Source organism: Rhineura floridana, chromosome 7 (genome assembly GCF_030035675.1).
Source record: "Rhineura floridana isolate rRhiFlo1 chromosome 7, rRhiFlo1.hap2, whole genome shotgun sequence".
NCBI classification, from domain to species: domain Eukaryota; kingdom Metazoa; phylum Chordata; class Lepidosauria; order Squamata; family Rhineuridae; genus Rhineura; species Rhineura floridana.
The window spans coordinates 147,597,954-147,621,451 of NC_084486.1; the positions used below are offsets into that span (position 1 = coordinate 147,597,954).

At 47.5% G+C, this 23,498-nt stretch overlaps 1 protein-coding gene across 1 annotated transcript in view; it reads right to left on the reverse strand.

Moving 5' to 3' along the window:
- The window catches only part of DIS3L2 (DIS3 like 3'-5' exoribonuclease 2), a 322,655-nt gene that overhangs the window by 70,390 nt on the left and 228,767 nt on the right, over positions 1-23,498 (reverse strand). The window contains 1 exon segment of the mRNA XM_061637537.1: positions 22,481-22,714. Within this exon segment, the coding sequence (XP_061493521.1) occupies positions 22,481-22,714 (234 nt within the window).

Here is a 23,498-nt window from a genome sequence, read left to right on the forward strand (position 1 = left end):
CTGCCACCATCCCTGGCCACTGGTCATGCTGCCAGCTGGAGTCCAGCGACATCGAGAGGGCTACACGTTCCTCAGGCCTGCCCTAGCAGTGCAGACCACCCCTGTGCTATGCAGGGAGAAGGGGCTGCAGCTCGGGGGCAGAGCATCTCCTTTGCCTGAAGGAGGTCCCAGGTCCCATCCCCAGCAGCACCTCTGGGCAGGGCTGGGAGGGCCGCTGCCAGTCAGTGTAGGCAATGCTGAGCTGGATGGACCGTTGCTCTGATCTGGTGCAAGGCAGATCCCTCTGTCCCTAGAAGCAGAGAGCGGTTGAGGTGTAGGGAGGCATCCGTGGAGAAAAGGCTCCAACTGAGGAATCAGGCAAGTGAGCCAGGCTGCGTGCTCCCAGGAAAGGGGACAGCGGGGTGCCTGGGAGGGAGGCACCCAGACTCACCAGCCCGTCAGTCTCAGAAAAAAAGTCTTTCTTTATATTATTATTGTAATTATAAATTTATTTATACTCCGCCTTTCGGCCAAAGACCCTCAAGGCGGCTTACAAAGAAAAATAAACACAAGTATACAAATACATCAATGAATGCAACACAATTTACAAAAATTAAAGTAAAAAACAAATAACATTATTAAGAAAAAAAAAAAGTCCAGGAAAGAAACTCGGAATAAATTACATCCCAAATAATGCGCTCAGCCAGTCCCTGAGCAGGATCGGGCTGGACAGTTTCAGGCCACACATGAGTACATAGAAAGCTGCCTTCTACCATGGCAGATCACTGTTCTGTCTAGCTCTGCATGGTCCACACTGGCTGGCAGCAGCTCTTCGCTCCGGCAGGGGGTCTTTTCCAGCTCCCCCCCACACAGACATATGAGAGATGTCAGGGACTGAATATGGGACTTTCTGCATGCAAAGGATGTGCTCTGCCACTGAGCTATGACACCTCCCTGAGTAGCAGCAGCAGTGTGTGTGCGTGTGAGAGAGAGAGAGAGACTACTTTTAGCATGGAGTAAACTAGCATATCAGACATGAAAATTTAGCATAGTAGCCCTTTCCCTCATGAGCTAGTCTATTAAATGCAGGGAGCTTTTTGATAAAAGTGGTGTGCGTATGCACTCACACACGCAGGCACGCGCACATGCTCTCCTCTGGCCACTTGGGCAGTACTAGCGTACACATTTTTGTATGCATCTTTTTGAGTTGAGAACTGCATCACAAAATTCACAGAAGTGCACAACCCCAAGGAGAACTGTGCCCTGATTTACATACAGGAGGGCCCCGCTTTACAGCGATTCGCTTTACAGAGATTCACTAATGCAGCGGTCTCAATTAGATGCAATTAGACTAAAGCCCCACTCATACGGCACCTGTTCTGCTTTTAGGGCGGTTTTCGGGCATTGCGCGCCATTCTATTAAATGGGTTCCACTTTACAGAGGGGTCCGGAACATAACCCGCCGTATGAGTGGGGCCCTACTGTATTAGTCTGAAAGGTGTAAATGGGATCAGTTTGCTTATATATACAGACCAAATAAAATTCTCCAACTTCCCTTGTTCAGACAAAAGAAGATTCTCTGCACACACAAAAACTACCATGTGAAGGAGAAGGACAGCCTGACATGTTAGCATTGTGTGTAGGGAGACTCTTGCCTTTTCTTGATGGGGGAGCATTCAGTTACAACGGCCTGAAGTGGTGCAGCCCGGTGCACCGTTACCTCCCCAGGGAGACCCACTAGGCCCTACAGAGAAAAAACTCTTAAGGGCTAGACAGTCTCTCAGCACTCTGCTCCCAGCTTGCAGTGAAGAGGGTGTTATTCTGATCTAGCCTGATGAGGTGCGGTGGAGGTGTTCCATGTCACAAAAGGACTCCTGGAATGAGCCAGAGGTTGCCCTCAACCCTTCTGGACATTTTGGAGTATAGAGAGCAGATCTGTCCTTTGTAAACAAGTGGAACATCACTGAGAGGCTGCCTTTGTTTGTAGACAGCTCTGGCTCCTGGACCCAAGGGAAAACTTATAACTAAAATTAACAGCCTATTAAAGAGCAAAGGCTTTATTAAGTTGCTTTTCCACCAGTGGGCCCTTTGCGCTGCCAGCATGGCACACGGGCTCATTAGATGCGGAGCCAATTCTCACTTCCCTGCAAGACAGCAAATGGAAATCAACACAGCATGGCGCTTTCCTGACCCAAATTAAGACTGCCAAATGCGCAGCTGCTAAGCTAAGGAGTCCAAAGGGAGAACATCTCTGCACAGGTGCAAATCTGCAACTCTTTCCAACCCTGGCTGTGTGTGTACATGGGGCAGTTGCAAACCCCCATATACAATCCAGGTGAAAAAATTAAGCTGGGGGCGAGGCAGTTAGAGCAAGGGGCCTGGGACTGTGTAAGTGTACAACAGCTGCCACTGGGATGCTGCATCAGGCCTGAATCCATATGCCTGATGCCTCAGTCTCATCTATTGCAGGCCAATCAGCTGTGGCTTGACTGGGCACCACTGGGATTCATCAGCAACCCTCATGGGCCTTCCAGGCAGATTTTGCATCAGGAGTCACAGGTGCCCCTAGGGTGCACCGCTCATCTAATTCCCTGCCTCCGCCTGCCCCCTGGAAAACTGCCCTAGTTCTCACAGAGGTAATAAACCATTCTTGGGGTGTACCACTTCAAATGGTAAGGAGAAGCTCACATGATCAAGTATTTATCCAAAGCAAAGATAAATAAATATTAAATTCAATTTTAAAAATCCCTGCACATAAAAACCTAGATGTCAGGGAGTAGTGTTCTGTACTAGACTGTTCCCCAGCATATTTGTTTTATTTGTGCAGGGATTATAGGTGCATTTGATCATTTGAGTCCCCCACCTGCCATCTGAAGTGGCACAGCCCAGAACATCCTCAATGACAACTAGTCCCTTGTCTGCCTGACCCAGACATTTTTGGGTTGTTTTATTTTTTAAAAAAAAAGCACTCGGGGAACATTGCCTGACCCACTCTGGCTTCTTGCTAAATGAGACTTCAATTGCTGGCTTCCCTCTCCTCCTCCTGCCCCACTTTGGCCAGAGCTGGGTGGTGGCACTCAGGCTAAATCCCACTCCTAAGATCCCTTAGGTCATCAGTTCAAGACCCACTGAAGTCTCAAGTCCAAATGCAGGCCCATTGTATTTTGTTTTAACAGGCTTTGCCCAGAGTCAGAATGTTGGCTGGGCAACATTCATGTGACACCCCCCACCACCAAAACAAGTGGCATGCCTGAAATGAAGCCACAATCAATTCTGGCTCTCTGGGAAGCATACCTGCATGTTTCATATGCACTGTATAGTTTTAGGAGAATGCTAAAAATCTATCCCTTTAAGGAGTTTCCAGATGCTGACTTGCGAGGTAAATCATTTGGAACCCCCTGCCTATTGATATTAGGCAGGCACCATCACTGGTACTCTTTTAGATGCTTGCTGAAAACTAGTCACATGATCTGGTTACATTGGTTCTTAAATTTGTTTTAGAAGTTTTAAACAGTTTTAAATGTTTTTTATTCTTTTCTTTGCCGCTCTGGGTTCCTTTGGGAGGAAGGGTAGAATATTAAATAAATAAATAAGCATTCCCATTATACAGATGAGGACTGTGGCTGACAGTGTGCATCCTCCCAATGTTGTGCTCTGGGACTTGCGCAGAGATCGCTAAAATCCAAATCCTAAGAGGGCCTCAGTGGGAGAAGCGCCTGCATTGCATGTTGGTCACAGACCCAATCCCTGGCATCTCTGAATTAAAATGATCTCAACAAGGCCTCTCGCTGCTCAAGGCCTTGGAGCAACCTTTCCTATCCTGATGCCTTCCAGCTGTTTTGGACTACAACTCCCATCACCCCAGCCAGCCAGCACAACCAGATTGAGGAAGGCTGTCTTGGAGAGTTGATAGCCCAGGGCTCGGGTAGTCAATGGCCTGGCTCAATAGGGGGCCATTTCTAAATGTTCCTGTACTCTGTTCCCCAGTCACAGACCTTAATGAATGACAGCAATGAACAGGCAGTGGTCCAGCTGTCCAACATCCCCCCCCCCTTATTTGCTCCAACAAAAGCTGTAGGGGAAAGTCACTTAGATCACAAAGGCAAAGTTCACTGCTGCCATGCTTAGGGATTGCAAGCGCCTCCTGCAGAAAAGACAGCGAGCGGAGCCGCCGTTGGATCCTGTCACAGCAAGTCATTTTGGGGATATATGTCTGCCATCATTATACTCCATCAGCTTGCCACCAGGTTCAACTTGCAGCAGGAGAGAGAACCAATCCATCACCCAGCTGCATTCTTCAGAGATGGAAAGCGCCTTGCCGCAGCCTCTGCGCCTAACAAATCGCCTTTTCCAGCTCATTGGCACTTGGCACAAAAGGGACGTTCTTCATGCTAGAAGCGGGTGCAGGGGAGAGTCAGTGGGAACAGGAGCTTGGGAAGACTGAGAACAGAGCCTCACCTACTGAAGGAGGCTCATCAATAAATTAACATGTCAGAGGAAGGCAGCGGGGGGGGGGATAAATAAGAGCTGCCAAAAAGACTAGTTGGGATTTCTTGAGGGTGATGAATGCCTTCAGCTCTGCGTTATCAGGAAAATGTCAGAGAGACACAGGAGCTGAGTGGAGCTGGCATGGGGGAGAGCTTGTCTTTAAATGAACATAACCGATGCAGGTTGAAGTTAGTGCACAAAAGTTACTAGCCCTCAACTGTTAATAACCTTCCTGTCCACTGACAGTAATCTTCAACACACTGACAGAAATAAAAGAATGACCAACGTACATCTTTCCTGTTTGCCAGAGAGAAATTCCTACTTGCCACTGATGCACTAGATGAGTGGCTACTGAAAAGCCGAGGTTAGGGTTGCAAAGACATGCTTGAAAGCATGGAGGCCTAGCATGTCTGTAGAAAACCTCAGGAGGCCAGAGAGGTGGCTGAATAAGGGTTTTCAGTAGCTGAGGCTGGGATGTCTGTATCCTTTGACCCTCCCCGGTTAAATTATGCAATAAAACAAAAAATGCCTACATCAGAATTATATATATATATAAAAGGGTAACAATGCAACTTAGATCAAATAGTAAAAATTATACAGGTTGCAGAATTGAGAGTCTGGATTGCCTGGGCGCAGAATTTTCCTTCTTTTCATGTGGAGTCCACACCAGGGCACCTGCCTCCTCTCTGTGCCCCAGGACCAGGCACATTCTACACTAAAGCAACCCGACTGCAGAATCCTGCATCCTGTGTTGAACTATGCAGTGGCGTATATGTGTGTGTCCACATGTGTATCTGTGGTGGGGAACTTCAGGCCTCCCTGTCCAGCCCATGGGACTTTCCCCAGGCAACATCCCTCATCAGCCTTGTTCCACACCCCGCCTTGAGTGCTTTTGCCTGATTGGAATGTGACCTTGAACTGTGACGACGACTCTCAATTGCCTGGATACCGTTGGTATCCCTGCCTCTTGCTCCACCGGCCCCAATGAGCATCAGCCAGTGTGGTACTCATTGCTCCACCTACCTTCCCCTTTGGACCTGCCCACCCCTGGAATGTGGCCCCTGGAAGACTGTCCACAAGTGAATGTGGCCCTTGGGCTAAAAGGGTTCCCCACTCCTGATATATTTGCACAGTTTATGTTGCTTCTGCTAGGCCCATGGAGCAACACAGAGGCCCAGCAGTGAGCGCACTGACAATCTGCTCCAGCTGTGCTATCACCTCCACCGCCATCAAGCCAATCTTTGCTGGAGCTAGAAAGGGCACAACAGCATTTTTAGCTGAAACTAGGGCAACCGGAAGAAAAAAAGAGACCGAAAGCACCTTGGCCATCTCTTTGAAAGTTTGGGCTAAAACCCAGAGCAGATTCCACCGACATCGGAGCCACCAGCTTCCACTGTGCTAGACAGAGGGGCTCAGCAGGTCAATTGGGCCTCTGTTTTGCTTAATGGGGAACAGATTAGAAGGTGGGGTGGATTCAGGGAGAAAAATTGCTGATCAAACCAAGCAGCTGGAGGGTGGACTTTAGAACACATCAGATGCTTAGTGGGACTTTGAAAGCATCTGCTTGGAAGGCGACAAGTCACTCCTGCTTGAAGCCAACCAAGGTGAGGCTCTGGGATGCTGTCCAACTCGGGGAGAGAGGCCCTCAGTTCAGAAGCTCAGGTGACATGGCTAGGAATGACCCTTGCTGAGAGTTTGGAGAGCTGCTTTGTTCCAGGAAGAATGGGCAGTGTTAGACTAGAGAGACCAATGGTCAGACACTGGATAATGCAACTTCATATGCTCATAGGAGCAGGGGCCGCAGCTCAGTGGAAGAACATGTTCTCTGCATGCAGAAGGTCCCAGGTTCAATCCCTGGCATCTTCAGGCAGGGCTGGGAATGTCTAAAACCCTGGAGAGCTACTGGCAGTCACTCGAGACCACAGGGTGGGAGACCTCTGGCTTGAAGGCCAAACTTGGCCTGCCAGGTCTTCCCATTTGGCTGGTGAGGCCATTTGCAGGAAGCCACGCCCACCCATCCTTCCCCAGACATCATATATCCCTTGCTGGAGCTAGGTGTGCTCCCACGTGCCCATCAGCTGATTGGATGATGGGTTTCAATGGAACAGACTTCTCCTGTCCCGCACTGCTCTTTGAACCTCTGAAAAACAGAGGTTCAAAGAGCAGTGTGGGACTACTTGCAAAGGGCTTTCAAGCAGTCCCACACTGAGCTTTGAAGGCCCAACAATCCGGGCTTTAAAGTGCAGCATCACCTGCCGTCACTATTACGTCTGGTGACTTACGGTCAGCCGCTTCACCCATCTGCCAAATTTAGCTCATTAGGGATGGGGAGATGAAGATCTGGCCTGCCAGCCACAAACAATTCCCCACCCCTGCTGTAGACAGAGCTGAGCTAGAGGGATCAAAGGCCTGCTTCCCATGGCGGAAGGCGGCTTCCTATGTTCCCTGGCGTCTCCAGTTAAAATGAAACTTGAGTAGGGAGACTAGGAAAGACCTCTCTCTGCCCAAGACCTCAGAGAGCTGCTTCCAGCCAGAGCAAGCACCACAGGGCCAAATGGATCACTCGTCTGATTTGTCCCTCTAACGCAGCTTCATCCAACCCTATCTGGATGATGATCATTTTTGTGCTGCTGACTTGCTATATCTTTAAATTAAAAACACTCCTGCCCCAAGCCTATTTTTCATTGGCCTGTGCCCCTTCAGTAAAGAATGTACAAACTCTCCCCCAAGATAAAAAGCTTTGTCACAGTAACCTTGGCTCTCACGCCCACGATAACTTTCCACACTTGACAGAAATATAAGTGTATCTTTCCTAAAGACATTCCAATGGAGCATCTTTTCCCGCACAAATGGAAAACACGAACATGGCTGAGTTACAGCCGCACAGCGGGGCTGGCACCCCTCCTTTTACAAAAACACAAGTGCAATGGGAAACTAGGCAGGCACATTTTGTCTGTACACCCAAATGCATAGCTCTGTGTGTACAGCCTGAGATTCTGTGAGCGTACCATCGGAACTCAGAACTTGGTTTTGGGTGCAAAATTCAACCTGCTGTACGTTTCTGCCATTTTCCCCTTTTAAAGCAGTTTTTCTAGTCCCTATGGCTGTGAAAGCAGAGTTAAAATACGGGGGGGGGTATGATGGTTGAGCAGAGCTTCCAACTGGAGAGGGCTTTGATGCCTTTTTGTCTTCCCCATGACTGTCCTGCTGAATAACATTTGGACAGACTCATGAGCCAGTTTCTTCTGCTGGCTCATGAGCCTGTCCAAATGTTATTCATTTGCGTAATCAATCTGGGTCCCCGAATTCAGCTTTTCATAGGACGGGATCTGGGTTTCCCTGGAGCACATTTTTTATTTATTTCAGCTTGGAGTACAAAGAGCCCCATTTATAACCTTCTCTTTGACTGCGCTACTTCACTGGAGATTCAGCATGGTGTTTTTTTTCTCCCTGATCAGAGGCTGTGGTCACGGTTCACAAGCAGGATCGCAATTTTTTTTTGCCAAACCTTTTCTCTTCCTTTTTCTCCCCCTATTTTTTTATTATTATTAATAAAGGCCTCCAATGTAAACGGTGCTTTTAAAGCAACTTGCAAATCTAGGAACTTTGACGTCACTCTTCCTTCAACCTAACCACTCTCAACCACAACAAAGAAGGGTAGTGGGAAGTTCAGATGGAAAACCGGCAGCCTCGCGCCAAGCCGCAGCCAAAGGAGAGGATATTTATTAGGCGGTCCCGCGTGGGGCAACAGTTTGCCCGTCAGACTAAGACAGCCCTGAGGTCAAACTCCAGCCAAAGCCTTTTCCTGTATCTCATGCCTGCTTTGCATCGTCCAGGGGAAGCACCACAGCAAATTCTGGAACGGCATGGAGATAATCTCTTCCATGTCTCATAGGGGCTTCCCAAAATGTGGCTGCTCCAACCAGACCCTGCAGAGCTTTGCATTTCCTGGGACAATACTGAGACAACTCACTGTACCTCAGCCTCTGTATCCTGTCTGTGAACGGGGAATATTAGTGGCCTACCTCTCAGGGCTGTTGTGAGAACGAGCAGCAGCAAAGCGTGCTAAGTGTGCATAACGTTGAAATGATTAACAAGAACCCCAAATCCCATTATGGGGTGGAACATGAAACCAAACCAGGAAGTTGTGTCAGGTGTTAAGGCAGGGAGATGCTTCACTGAGAGAAGTCTAAAAATAATCCTATATGGAATGGGGGGGGGGGGAGAGAGAGGATTCTCCACAGGAGCTCATCTCTGAACTCTCGCTGTTCCCAAGAGACCCACGCCTTTCTACTGGCTGGTTTCACATGTCTGGGAGACCTGGTAGAGCAAAGGCAGTCTCCAACTGGCCACGTTCCCTTTCAGAAGTAGGCTTTAAGGAGCAGAAGCGAATACCACATTTAATGGACACTCAAGCTCTCAAAACAAATGATTTATCCAAAAGACTTTCTTCTTTTTTAAGGAGGGGATGAACAGCTCTCGCAGCAGATTTTCCATCTGCGGTGTTTTCTTTTAACCCCAGTCCCGGCTCTTGCCCTGGAAAAGCATTCGAGGCAAAATTCACATAATGAGAAGAAGCAGCAGGACAGTCCGACATTAACAGCAGGGCAAGAAATGCCTCCCATTAATTAGCCCTCCGTGCTCCTGCAAACCTTTCTCTGCTTTCTCAAAATATCCAGAATAAGTCTGTGTGGGGCCCGGTAGTCTCTGGGATAGGCGCAGAGGACCAAAGTGGGTGATTAAATTAGGGGATGCATGACTACACCCCAATGTGGATCGTCACTCAAGCGCTGGACAAAACCTGCGGCAACAATGAAAACCCCAGCCCCAGAGGTCACCTTTAACAGGATTAGCTATGGGTGCTGGGAGACGAGACTGACGAAACTCTCGACATGTTTAAAATCTCCATTATTTGGGGAGAGAGGGAAAGAGAGAAGGAGGGGCTCTTTGAGCTTCTGGAGGCATGCAAATCTAGCCCAGTTGCCTGCTCGACATTAAGTGATGTGCCCAAGGCCATTGAGAAACCAAACGGGGGGGAGGGAAAGTGGGCATTCAGCGAAACTTCATTTGCCATGGGGCATTGTTCCCGCCTTTCCACAGCCCCAGCAGGAGAAGTCTCCAGGGAGTCCCAATTTGATAGCCAGGGCACACCATGAATCCTCCCCCCTTTCCAATGTGACTTTTCAGCTCCCTCCAGCATGCATTCCCCAGCAGAGGCTTTGCCTTTGAAGTCACAGAAAGATGCCTCCATCCATCACTGACATGGAGCTTTCAAAGGGCTCAGAGAATCAATTCACTCCTTTGCAGTGGGAAAGGCCGCAGCCACATGCAAGAGGAGGAGGAGGAGGAGAGCCGATCAGGGCTCCCTGCTGCCTTGCGCCGAGGCAGACCACTGGTCCACCCAGCTCAGTACTGTCTACACTGACTGGCAGCGTCTCTCCAGGATTTCAGGCGGGGTCTCTCCCAGTCTTACCTGGAGAGGCCGAGGACTGAACCTGGGACTTTATACATGCAAGGCAGGTGCTCTACCAATTCCTATCTTGCTCCCCGCAGCCTCCCCTGCCCTCCCCCCCCAACCATTCACCTCTCTTGCCCGCCCAAATTCTAGCATAGCTTTGCAGCACCTGGCCCGATCTTCGAAGTTAAGTCCAAGTTTTTTAAAAGCCACACCTCTGTCAGGATCCTTGGAATGGCCTGAAGTCCCACAGGTTGCCTGCTGCTGTGGTTTGATGGCTGCCCAACATGTGGCTCACTTTCTCAACTCAGAGGTGACGTGGAGAGCGGAGAAGGCACCCTTAAAGCTCTGAACAGTTTATGCCCTCTCGACTTGGGGGAGAGGCTCTCTGCCCACCTGAGCCTCTTGTTTGCGGGGAAGGCCTGCTGTTCCCATGTGATGCCACCTTCAGAGTTTCGGTCAGCCGATGTATGAGGAAGGGCTTTTCCCATTCTGGAGGACCCCACCCCCATCCTGAGATCTAAAGTTGGGTTTCCTTCCAAAAAACCCTCCCTGCAAGGCAATTCCTTTTTCAGGAAGCATTTCGTATAATCTGGTCTCGCTTTGAAAGGCTGCTGCTTTTCCTTTTTGGTATATTTTTGTCCTACTTCATTGATTTTGTTTGATTAATTTAAGGCTCTGTTTTAATGTAGGGATTCCCAAACCATGCACTTCAAAAGAAGCATCAGAGTGCTGCGAAAAATTAATTACATAATTAGCAGCCCCCAAAAGCATATTAACCCCACCAACAGAGGCAACTGCCCAGTGCACCTCTGTGTGATCCACTGCCCTGGTTTTGTTTCCTTCCATGCAGCCTTCATGGAGAGGAGGCCAAAGCTGTTGTGTTTCCAGATCAACAATGGCTGGATCATTCAACTGCTCCTGATGCATGAGACATGACACTGGACTATTTTATAATCAGGAAGAAGACTGCAGAAACGCACAAGAGGAGGGTTCATTCTTACTTTTTCAGGGTGTCACCTTTAAATTAGCCTAGAATTTTTATATGCAGGGATAGACAAGCTCACATTTTCAGGTTAACAACCCAAAAGAGTGGGAATTATCCATCTGTATCTTCATTAGTTTCTGCAGTCTCCTTCCTAATCAGAAAGAAGACCTGCTCACAGAAGTTTAGGAAACCCTGTTTTAGTGAAAGGTAGTATAAAGAGAGAGAATTAATTAATAATAATATTTCTTTTAAAAATGTATACCCCACTTAGTTTACAAAGATACTCGACATAGCTTACAATCCACAGCCAAACTGATCAAGGGGATGGAGCAATTTCCCTATGAGGAAAGGTTGCAGCAGTTTAGTTTTAGTTTAGAGAAAGGTGTGTCAAAGGCGACATGGTAGACGTGTATACAATTATGCATGGCATGGAGAAAGTGGATGGAGAAAACTTTTTCTCCCTCTCTCATAACGCTAGAACTCAAGGGGATCCAATGAAGCTAAATGTCAGAAGATTCAGGACACGTAAAAGAAAGTACTTCTTCACTGATGGCCGTCGACTTGGATGTATTTCAAAGAGGATTAAACAGATTCATGGAGGACAAGGCTATCCGTGGCTACCAGCCATGATGGCTGTGCTCTGCCTCCCCAGTCAGAGGCAGGATGCTTCTGAATACCAGTTGCTGGAAACTGCAGGAGTAGAGTGTGCTGTGCTGTTGCGCTCAGGTCCTGCTTGTGGGCTTCCCATGGGAACATCTGGCTGGCCACTGTGAGAACAGGATGCTGGACTAGGTGGGCCACTGGCCTGATCCAGCAGGCTCTTCTTATGTTACTACTACTAATACTACATCATCATCATCCTAATAATAATATCATCACAAGAATAACAAATATTAATCAATAACAAATATTAACAAATCATTCAGACCATGGTATTTCCGATCTCTATGTATGGATGTGAAAGTTGGACAGTGAAAAAAGCAGGTAAGAGAAATATCAACTCATTTGAAATGTGGTGTTGGAGGAGAGCTTTGCAGATACGATGGACGACGAAAAAGAAAAATAATTGGGTGTTAGAACAAATTAAACCAGAACAAATTAAATCAGAACTATTGTTAGAACCTAAAATGATGAAACTGAGGTTATCCTACTTTGGACACATCATGGGAAGACCTGATTCACTAGAAAAGACTATAATGCAGGGAAAAACAGAAGGGAGTAGAAAAAGAGGAAGGCCAAACAAGAGATGGATTGATTGTATAAAGGAAGCCACAGACCTAAACTTACAAGATCTGAACAGGGTGGTTCATGACAGATGCTTTTGGAGGTCACTGATTCATAGGGTTGCCATAAGTCATAGTTGACTTGGAGGCACATAACAACAACAAACATCAAAGCCAAGCCCCCATAACAAAATTTAAAATAGGCATCAAAACTAAGACACCAAAGATAAACTGAGGAGGGGGGAGCAATCAGGTTAACGCCTTTTGCAGCAGCCTGGTTTTTAACCAGCTGCGTAAAAGGTTTTAGTGATGGTGCCTGACACTGATCTGAGCTCTCATCCAAGCTCCACTTGCAATCGTGAGAAGGACTTTGGCTATAAAAGGAATACCTTCTCCCTTTTAATCCAAGCCACAGAACAAATATACTGTCTTTAAAAATGAGAAGTGCAAAGGTTTCTGTGCACGGCCCCCAACTTTGGTTCCTTTCATACGTGTGTGCGCTGCTGCCCACACCACACACAGGATAGGAGAGGGGAAGAACAGCCCTCTGACAGCAAAGCCAGGGAGAGCAAAGCTGCAGTGCCACTTGGCAGTCACTAGGGGGTGCCTCACACCCCAAGATCTCTCTTGCGGAGCTGCACTTTAGCTGTTGGATGCAAACCCTGCGTTACTACAGGGACAATGACCAACAAGTTATCTTTGCAGGCGATCATTTAAAACACACCCACCCACACATTATGATGAGGTTAAAGGTAGCACTATGAGTTGTTCAGACCAGGGTTCCCAAACTTTGCCTTAGTTTGCCTCAAAGGTTAAATAAAGACTAAGGTCTCGTTCTTACAAACAGCACGTACTGGAGGCAATCTGTGGCTGGTCCACTTCAGAATGTGGGGGCAGCTTGCATGATGAAACCCCCCTCCGTACCAAAAAAAGAAGAATCCCTTTACTCAGAAAGCTAGCATGAGAGAGAGACAACCCTCCCTCCGATAAGCTTGTTTTCTATGGGCATGGTTTAATATAGAGAAGCATACCATCCTATGAAACTTCCCCCATGCACATGTGTGCAAGCACATCTGCAGTCTGAGGTGACGAAATCCACAAACAGGTTTTTAGCACTTGTTTGGGACAACCAGGCATAGGTAAAAAGGTATAGCCTGAGGGAAGTTGGTGCCTGAGGCAGAAAATACAAATGGACCCCACCACACAGGCACAGTCTGGTCTGAGAGGCCTCTCCTCTGTTCCACACTGGCTGTCGTGCACTGCGGTGGGCTGGTTTTTCTCCCATTGCAACGCTTTATGTACTATTATCACTATTGCTGCTGGCACATTTACACCCCATCTTTCCTCCAAGGAGCTCAAGGTGGCAAACATCGTTCTTCCCCTCCCCATTTCATACCTGTCAAGGTAGGTCAAGCTAAGCTTCATGACTGAGTCAGAATTTGAACCCTGGTCTCCCAGTTCCTAGTCTGACACGCTAATCACTACACAACAAGAGCAGTATAACTTTTCCATGTACCAGTGGTGGGGAACCTATTTCAGCCCAAGGGCCACATTTCCTCATGCGTAACCTTCCGGGGGCCGCATACCAGCAGTGGGTGTGGCCAAAATGGGAGTGGCCAGACACACACCCCTCTCCATCCAGGCATGCAAGGGGTATTATCATGTTCAAGGACACACTGCAGCCAGCTAAAATCACTAGAGGAATGTGCCAAGCGGGGCCAGGGTGGAGTGTGGGATGTGTGTGGTCTGAGCAGAGACCTAAGGGCCGCACAGAGAGGCCAGGAGGGCCACAACTGGCCCCTGGCCTGAGATTCCCCACCTCTGCCCTATAAGAATGAATGGTGGCCATTCGTTTAACAAGGAGCTCAGTCTGCGGGTCATGCCAGAGTGAGGGGTGGGGATGTCAAACTCCCACCCAGCAGACACTATAATTTTCAGTGGGGGGGGGGAGTCCACTTCAACATTATTTTCACCCATTGCCACCTCATCACAACTCTTCCTTCTCAGTCAGAGACCGCTGGACACCCTTGCCTATCAAATCCCTGACATTCCACCAGCCCGTTAGCAACCCTGGGTCCTGAAGATGGCTCAATTTGTGGGAAATGTGGTAGGGGAGCCACACTTGCATTGGGGCGGAAGGGGCCTGAGGCGGCCCCCAGGTCATCTTATGCTGGAAAGTTTGTAAGAATGTTAGGAAATGCCTTTCATATGCAGCACTTCTACTTTTTTAATCATTATTATTGTATTTGTCCTCACAAACAAGGTTAATCTTGTTACCTTTCAACAGGCAGGTTTAATTTAGTCGGATGGAGACTGATTTGTTCAAGACCATAGTTATGGTCAAAGCTGAACCCATGTCTCTTGCTTATGGAAAAAGTTTTGCTCACATTCTTCATTTCATAGAATCACAGAATAGTAGAGTTGGAAGGGGCCTATAAGGCCATCAAGTCCAACCCCCTGCTCAATGCAGGAATCTAAATCAAAGCATTCCCGACAGATGGCTGTCCAGCTGCCTCTTGAATGCCTCCAGTGTCAGTGAGCCCACTACCTCTCTAGGTCATTGGTTCCATTGTCATATGGCTCTAACAGGAAGTTTTTCCTGATGTTCAGTCAAAATCTGGCTTCCTGCAACTTGAGCCCATTATTCCGTGTCCTGCACTCTGGGACGATCTAGAAGAGATCCCGGCACTCCTCTGTGTGACAACCTTCCATGTACTTGAAGAGTGCTATCATATCTCCCCTCTGTCTTCTCTTCTCCAGGCTAAACATGCCCAGTTCTTTCAGTCTCTCCTCATAAGGCTTTGTTTCCAGTCCCCTGATCATCCTTGTTGCCCTCCTCTGAACCTGTTCCAGTTTTATTCCCCTTATCTGTCCACTCGTCCTTTCCTTTCTCCAGTGTCAAATATAAACTAGAAGCTTCTTGGGGTCATGGATCTTTTGCTTCTTCCTTCTCTTAAAGAGCCATAGAGACTTCATTGCTGCAATCGAGGCAATAACGGAGGTCAAGAGCATTTTTAATAATAACAATCAAAAAAGAATTTTCTGGGTGTGCAATTAGAAAGGTTTTAATCCTTGTCTTCCTTCTCCAAGCCACATGTCTCATTACAAGACGGCGAACTTCCACCCAGCCTTTTACTGGCAGGTGAAACAATGCAGCCTTTGACACCCAAGCCTCACGTTGCCACTTCAGGCGGCCTCTGTTCACATCAATCAAGAAGCAGTGACTCAGGGTGACAAAAACCGAAAGACAGGCCATGTAGCCAGCTGTAATTAATACTTGGAAGAAAAATGACAAGAGCCTCCTCAAGGCCCGACCCAGATCAGGGTGACAAAACAAAGCTGGAAAAAACCATGGCTTTCAAGCCTTATCTCTGTGTCCAAGAGGAGGGCGCAGGGGGTGGCAAAGTTCTTCCCTGAAAAAGAATTCACACCTCATCTTGCCATTGACCTCCCCACAAACCCCACAGGCTGGCATGTGCAGACTCTCACTCTGAGAGGAGTCCCTCAAAGGGCAGCCTGCCAAGTGCTTTCACCTGAAAACCAACGCCATCTTCCTAGGAATCTGCTTAAGGAATGTGATTGCTGGGCAAACCGGAATGAAATTATCCTTCACATCCGGCACTTCTCCATACTTTTGAAGTACCTGTACAAGTCTGAGCTTGGGGTTGGTGGGAGGGAACTATCACAAATAAGTTTTTTAAAATGCTGTTTAAAGATGGGATACATTTTAGAAATCCTTACATTTAGAAAAATATGCATTCAGATACAATTTTTTGTGCAATTTGCTTTTTTAAAAAAATTGCAGAGTAAGGCAGAAACAAGATGAATGGACTTAGAAATGCACATGCCCAAAACTTATGTGAGCCGGAAATCGACTGATCTGTCCACCTTTAATCCCCCTGCAGCAGCTTCAGAGACTGAAACTATCTGTGAGCCACATGTTGCCCCATGTTTTATTCTCCTCCTCTTCTATGTAATGCATACTTTGATGTCATGACACTGAACATTTCCCAAGCCTCTTCCCCCCATACACACACAATGGAAATGTACAATGGTGCATGCATTGCATGCTGCTCTGCCCTACGGCAAGCGGCAGGTTCCTTTCTTCTGCCTCTTACTCCACAGCAGACCATGCCCACGTGCACAGACCCCATTTTGCCCTGCGGTTCAAGATGCATTGCTCTGGTCTTGCTCCCTTCCCCTGACCTGCCGCCTTGAGATTGTCACCAGCCCCTGTCCAAAATGCAGACTTTTCTGGCCGCTGTCACTGAGCAAGGTGGGTTTTGGTCTGAGCTGGCAAGGCAGTCCTTAGCATTTTAGCCTGGTGAAATACTTGCGGGCTTCCCACAGGCATCTGGTTGGACACTAGGAGACCAGGATGGAGGACAAGATGGGCCTGATCCTGCTTCAGGGCTCTTCTTACTAACTGGCATATATAGGCATGCCAGGGTAGCGGGAAGAGGGCTCCACAAGGGATGTCTCATGACAATCTCTAAGATCAGCTGAGAGCGACCTTTTAACAATAGCATGCATGTGCCATAGAGCCAGGTAGACAGCCATGGAACCCCCACTGCCTTCCCCTTCAGAGAAACACCGTATCGCTTGCACTGCCTAGAGATGGAAGAGGGGTGTAACTCAGTGTCAGAGCCTGTGTCTTGGAAGCGCAAGGTCCTGTGGCTTAATCGCTGGCATCTCCAGCTGGAAGTTGCAGGAAGCCAGATTTCGACTAGACATCAGGCATCTTGTTTTGGTGTGTGATCAATTTCTTCCTGTACTTTTGCATAAAATCTCTCCAATTCCTCTTCTTCTGCATTTGCCATTGGAGTGTAGACTTGGATGATGGTTATGTTAATAGGTTTCCCATTAAATCTCATTGATATCACTCAGACCTTGTGTTATAGCTCCTAATTGCTTTTGCTACATCATTTCTCACTATTAGAGCAACCCTGTTTCTTCTTAATTTCTCATTTCCTGCATAAAGATATTCAGAGGTGGTTTACCATTGCCTTCTTCTGAGTCTGGATGCACCTTCGTCTGGTGTCTCAGCTTTGACCATTCTACCTTGGGTTCCCCTGCTAGGAGTCTAGCCTCTTGGTCTAGACTTCTGACGGCATTGCTCTCAGCTTCTTCGACACTCTCAAACCCCCTCACCACATTAAAGTGTGCATCCTAGAGGAGGATCCTAGAGGAGAATACACACACACACACACATAGATGTGTTAAAGTGCTTTTAGTGTTTTTGTTTGCCACCCTGTACTTCTGGGAGGAAGGGTGGGACACAAATATAATAAATAAATAAATAAATAAATAATAGTGAATGACCCCTAATTACATTTTAAAAAGAATACAAAAGCAATTTAGTGGGTACGGGGGTGGGAATCCTACTTCCTCAAAAACCCCTCCTTTCCACCCCTGGTGTTTTCACATACAAGGGGTTGGACTTGATGGCCTTACAGGCCCCTTCCAACTCTACTATTCTATGAAACTAAGTCACTGAACAAACTGACACAGTCCCAGTGTTCAAAACCATAAAGCAGATCAGGAGGGGAGATTGCCTATAAAGCATGATCACTTTGCCTCCTCATTTTAATGAAACTGCTGCACAGCTCCATTCCCGCCCAGCTTATCTTTCTACCACGGCTCACTTCAAAATGGTTCACTGGCCTCCCAGTCCCAAGAGGCGGCTTTGAGGCTTCAGGGCGTGAAGAGCTCGCTCAGCTGCTGTTACGATGGTTAAAACGCAGCGTTCGAGAGGAGAGGCCAACCCAGATTCTCAAAGGACACGTGCAATCATACCCAAATGCTTGGCAGGGAGGAAAAGGCACATCAGAAGAGCTGGACCAGGACACAAGGCCTCTCTCTGTCCCCCAAGTGCTTCTGGGAAGCCCACAGGCAGGGCAGGAAGGCAAGAGCCAATGAAACCCTTCCATATCACAGTGCAGTTCAAGGGCAGTGCAAATGAGGAGGCGGCTTGTCCTGTCTGGCCTCCAAGGGGAACCCAGCACCTCTGAGAACTCCCAGGCCTTGGTCTTTTGCCGTCACTCATTCTCTCCCCTGCATGTGCTCTTTGCTTTCCAGAGTGGGACCTTGATCGACTCCCAACACTAAACAAGGCGTTCCCTGTTAAATCAACCTTGAGCGGACAGGTCAGCTGCAAGCGCCTTTCAGACAATTCAGCGCCATAACTTAAGGGAAACAACAAAGGCCCAGAGTTTCAGCCACAATGAAGGCAAAGCACTGGGAACATAGGAAGGTGCCTTACACTGAAGCCAGATCAGCTAGCTCAGTATTGTCTACTCTACGCTGACTGGCAGTAGCTCTCCAGGGTTCCAGACAGGAGTCTGTTCCAGTAGATGCCAGTAGGGACCTTCTGCATGCAAGGCAGATGCTCTGCCACTGAGCGATGAACCTTCTTCCTTCCCTAGGGGAACTGAACTCTTCTCCAGAACCGGCCCTTCCCCAGAAGAATTGCAGGGGGGGAACAAAGAAGCCATCTCCCTACATGCATCCAGAACACCACCTTGTCTCTTGCATCTTTATGTGTTCTGTCTGGGGAAAGTGAGCTTCTCACTCACACACCAAGACAGGCTTCCAACGTTACAGGAAGTGCCACCAACCAGATGTGCGAGTGTCATCTGCAACCAGTTAACAGGACTTCTTAATTGAGTGTGATCCATCTCCATATCTGAAGCCCACACGTTCTCCCTGTCTCCACCCAACGCTATGGATGCTCTAAAGAAGCATCACCACTCAGAAGTGTGCACAATTTGCACATCTTGTGGATGGAGCTTCCTACAACAACTGATGCAGCTCTAAGGCTGATGTTGTTTCTGATTTGAACCATTGCTCCTATCATGGCAAATTCTTGGAGGATAAGGCTATCAGTGGCTACTAGCCATGATGACTATATTCCACCTCCACTATCAGAGTCAATATGCTGAGAATTACAAGTGGGAAGAGTGTTGTTGCACTCAGGTGTAGCTTGCGGGGCTTCCCAGAAGATTCTAGCTGGCCACCAGGAGAATAGGATGCTGATCTGATCCAGCAACGCTTTTCTTATTCATCACAGCCTCAGTTCAGTGGCATGACTAGTTTGCACAAGAGACGCTCGTCCATTGTTGGCAATGCCAAGGGAAAGTGTGCCAGTGCTCACTAAGCTCCATCCTACCCAGTCAGGGCAAGGAGGTCTCTCTCTCTCTCTCTCTCTCTCTCTCTCTCTCTCTCTCTCTCTCTCTCTCTCTCTCTCTGTGTGTGTGTGTGTGTGTATAACACAATTCGGAACCACAGGCTAGAATTTTAAGGTGTCACAGGAAGGTCCAGCGGAGCAGGAAATGCCTTTCCTTGAATGCCTACAAATGTTTGGGAGCTCATAACTCCACTGAATCTTAGAATAGTGCCTCCAGGTGATTTTGTTTTTTTAAGAGGAGAAAGGAGGGGCAGAAAAGGGGAGAATAAAGAAACAGACTTGATGGGAAACAAAGATTTCCAATACAATCCTATAGATGTCTACTGAGATGTAAGCCCCACTGAGTTTGATGGGGTATATTCTCAGGTAACTTTGATTAGGATTGCAGCCCAAAGAGGAGAGCATTAGGATCTGGGAGAACCAGAGATCCAGTAAGAACAGTTATTACTCTCAAAGAAGCATCACCACAACATCGCTGAATGGCAAAAGGCCATCAGTTTGTGTAAAAACACGAGACACACAACTTGATACCCCAGTCATCAAAATCCTGGGAGATCAGCAAAACAGCTACTAAGAGGGATCTGAAGGTAATTAATCTGAAAGGCACAATGCTAGCTAAGGACACACTAAACTGTCAACACGAAAACACTCACTCAACTTGAACAAACACACTAATGACAAAACCAACACTTTTTTATTCCTTCCCACAACAGTCTCTTAAACACAACCAGTTGCAATTCTGTGCACATGCACAAAACCTGGGCAGCGGTTCCAACGGGAGGCAAAACAGAAACCTGAGTGTGCCCAGTCAGAGAAGCAGTTCATGAAGCATCAAAAGGAACTGAAGGCAAGATGGAGATGACCTGCCCTGATAAGATGCTTATCTGCGTCGTAATGACAAAAACCTTTCATGCAGATTGATGATGGCAGTCAGATCTGCTTGCCAAACAGACAAATAGCCCTTCCCTCAAGTGCAACTGCCCTAAGTCTGGATTTTCACATGTCAAGTTGCTCAGGGGGGAACTCAGTCTTTATCAGCCAAAACAGCTCTGAGATTTTGCACTGGATCAGCACTTGAGAAGTCAAAGAAAGAGCCAGTGATAAAAAGGCCTGGAACAGGAGGGGAACTGGCCCACGTGCATTGCCAGGGATGATAACAGATGAGTCCGCTTTGCCGGGCAGTCTGGCAGAAGAGGTGTAGCCTTTTTCCATACCCAAAACGGAGGGGGTGGGAGAGAAGGAAGCTCCTCCCACTGCTGCAATATTTTAAACAATAGCCCATTACTGCTTTTCCAAGTACATTTAATCAGAAGGTAGGGAGGGGATCAATGCTTTCGCCCAGACTTTGCCATATCCCAGCAGTAGAGCATCTGCATTATACGCAGAAGGTCTCAGGCTCAATCCCTGGCATGTCCAGGTAGGGCTGCGAGAGATCCCTGCCTGAAACCCTGGAGAGCTGCTGCCAGTCTGTGTAAACAATACTGAGTTAGATGAACCAGTGGTCTGACTCAGCCCACAGCATCTTACTATGTTGTTATGAGCTGTAAGGTCACTTAGATCACGGTGGAGGACCTCAAGCCTGTGGGCCTAATTAGGCCCACCAGTCCTCCCCATTAGGCCCACCAGGCTGTTTCAGCAAAGCCACACCCACCTGCCCACAATGGTGTCAGGTGTGGGGCAGGTGAAGGCAGAGCTTGAACAAAATGGGCTTTTGTAGGCAACACCATCAGCTGATTGGTGGTGCCTGCAAAGCCCCTTGCACAGAGCCTTTCAATGGCAACAATCAGCTGACAGCAAGCTTCGTGCAAGCCCTGCATGCAGCACAATCAGTCATTTGTCAATGCTTGGGAAGCACTGTACAGTTTGATTTCAAAACAGATCACCTGACATCATTGTGATATCAGGTGATCAACAGGCGGGCAGCCTTGTCAAACTTGGCCCACGAGAGTGTGTGGAGATAATGATCCAGCCTGCTTGATTTAAATCATCTGGGGAAATGTTAGTCATAGCACCGCACCCTACAGAATAACACAGGGTGGTGACCTGAGAATTGTCATGGTTTTCCCTGATCCATAACAGTGGACCCCTGTTATTACAGAATTGTTTGTATAATACGCTTTCACTGGTTTTATGTTGCATCTGTTTTTACGATATGGTTTTATTGTTTTTACAATTTATTCTTGTATTCCACTTGAAGATTTTTAAATACTAATCACCTTAGAAATGCTTTTAAATAAATAAATAAATAAATAAATATCCAAGAGATGAGCCAGCCCTATAGATTTTCTGTCATCCAGGTTCTCAATGCAGCGCAACCCCTATTTATCTGGGAAGTTATACAGATTTTGCCCTTTATAGAAAGATGACAGGATGGTGCAGGCATATTTAGCCGCAATAACCAGATGAGCTGCCACTTCAACATGCTGAAGACAGCACAAAAGTCCTTGCTTCGGTTTTGCAGAGTTTAACTCGGATAGTTTGCTTGGGTCATCTGGGGCCATTCATCCAGCAGCCCCTCCTCTCTGCCCCACAGCAAAAGGTGGTCTGAATTGCAAACAGGCTGTCTAAGGCCCTCCGCTACCATCTTTCTGATCTACAGGCAGCAGATTTATGTAGTACACTGACAGCAATTTCTCCTTGTGCACCCCATTTGCCTAAATTGTTTCCTTAACTGTGAGAGATAAACTTAGTACATCTAACAGCAATATTTAGCATTCAGATAATGCTTTGAAGGCAGTGTTTAAAGCGCTTCAAATACATTATCGGGTGGTAAACCTGATAACCACCTCCATAATGTAGGTCAGCACTTTTATCCATGTATTGCAGAGGCTGAAAGAGAGAGAGGCTTGCCTTAAGGGTCAGCTAGAGCAGCAGTAGCCCTCCAGATGATGTTGGACTACAACTCCCATCATCCCTGACCATTTGCCATGCTGGCTGGGACTAATGGGAGTTAGAATTCAACAACTTCTGGAGGGCATCACATTGGCTACCCCTGACCGAGAGAGCAGACTTTCCCATACTTGTCCCATTCAGTGAGCAAATTATTAGGCTCAGATCTGTCCCCTCCCTTCTGAGAGCTTTTCTGCAGGCTTTGTTTTCAAGACGGTTATGTGAACTTGCCATTGCTTAATCACCCTCACAATAAGGCAGGGTAAGCTGACCTGATCTAAGCGGAGAGCCCCGTCCGTGAATCGCTGCTCACGCAGCTGCTTGGCAATTTGGTGGAGGTTGAGGACTGACCGGCGAACTTCATCTACTGAATGCTGGGGAGAGATAGGGGGGAGTTCCTCCGCTGCAAACACCTTCTCAGGGTTCTCAATCATGCTTTGGGCATGGTCGTAGCTGAGTTTTGCGCAGGAACAGATCACAGTCCGCCCAAACCATTCATCAAGAATCTGCAACATTGAGATGACAAAAAAGGAAAGTGAATTGATGCCAGCTGTTCTTAACACAGAAGAGAAATTCAAGTAAAGGAGCATGTCCAGAAAACGTGAAGGGTGCAGTTCTTACCTTGCTTATGTACACAGTCACCCTGTAAGAAAGATTAGGTTGTGAGGTTGCAACGAAGTTGTCCAAGGCCACCTGGTGAGCTTCATAGCTGTGTTTAGAAACTGGAATCTTCCACATCCAAATCAAATGCTCTATCAACCCATCCATGGGGATGGAATCCAGAGACCCACAAGATGTAGTCACAGCCATTAGCATATTAGACAAATTCATGAAGGATAAGGCTTACCGGACTTCCGGGAAGGGTGACTTAGCCTGTGCCTGCTTTTGAGACGGGCTCCTGCCTCAAAAGAAGCTTATTCAGATATATCAGTCAGATTTTTTTTTTTTTTGACTGATTAAACTTCTCCCGGGTAGGGAGAAACGAAGAGATTAACCTCAAAGCCTATTTTTGTTGGGACGACCAGATCTCATTAATTTATGGGACGAGGTCCAGCCGATGAAGGTGGGACGGATTTTCAACAACAAGCTCTATCTGATAAAGCGAACGTTCATCTTATCTTCTAAGAGAGAACGCACTAACAGGCAAGCACCCTTCTTTCTATATTTTTCTTTTACTTGACTTAAATTGTTGCTGTTTAAAAGAGATTTGCCAGATTGATCGGTTTTTGACATCTCACTGGGGAGCCATAACTTCTCTCTGCTACTCACTAATTAATAGCTTATCTCTGT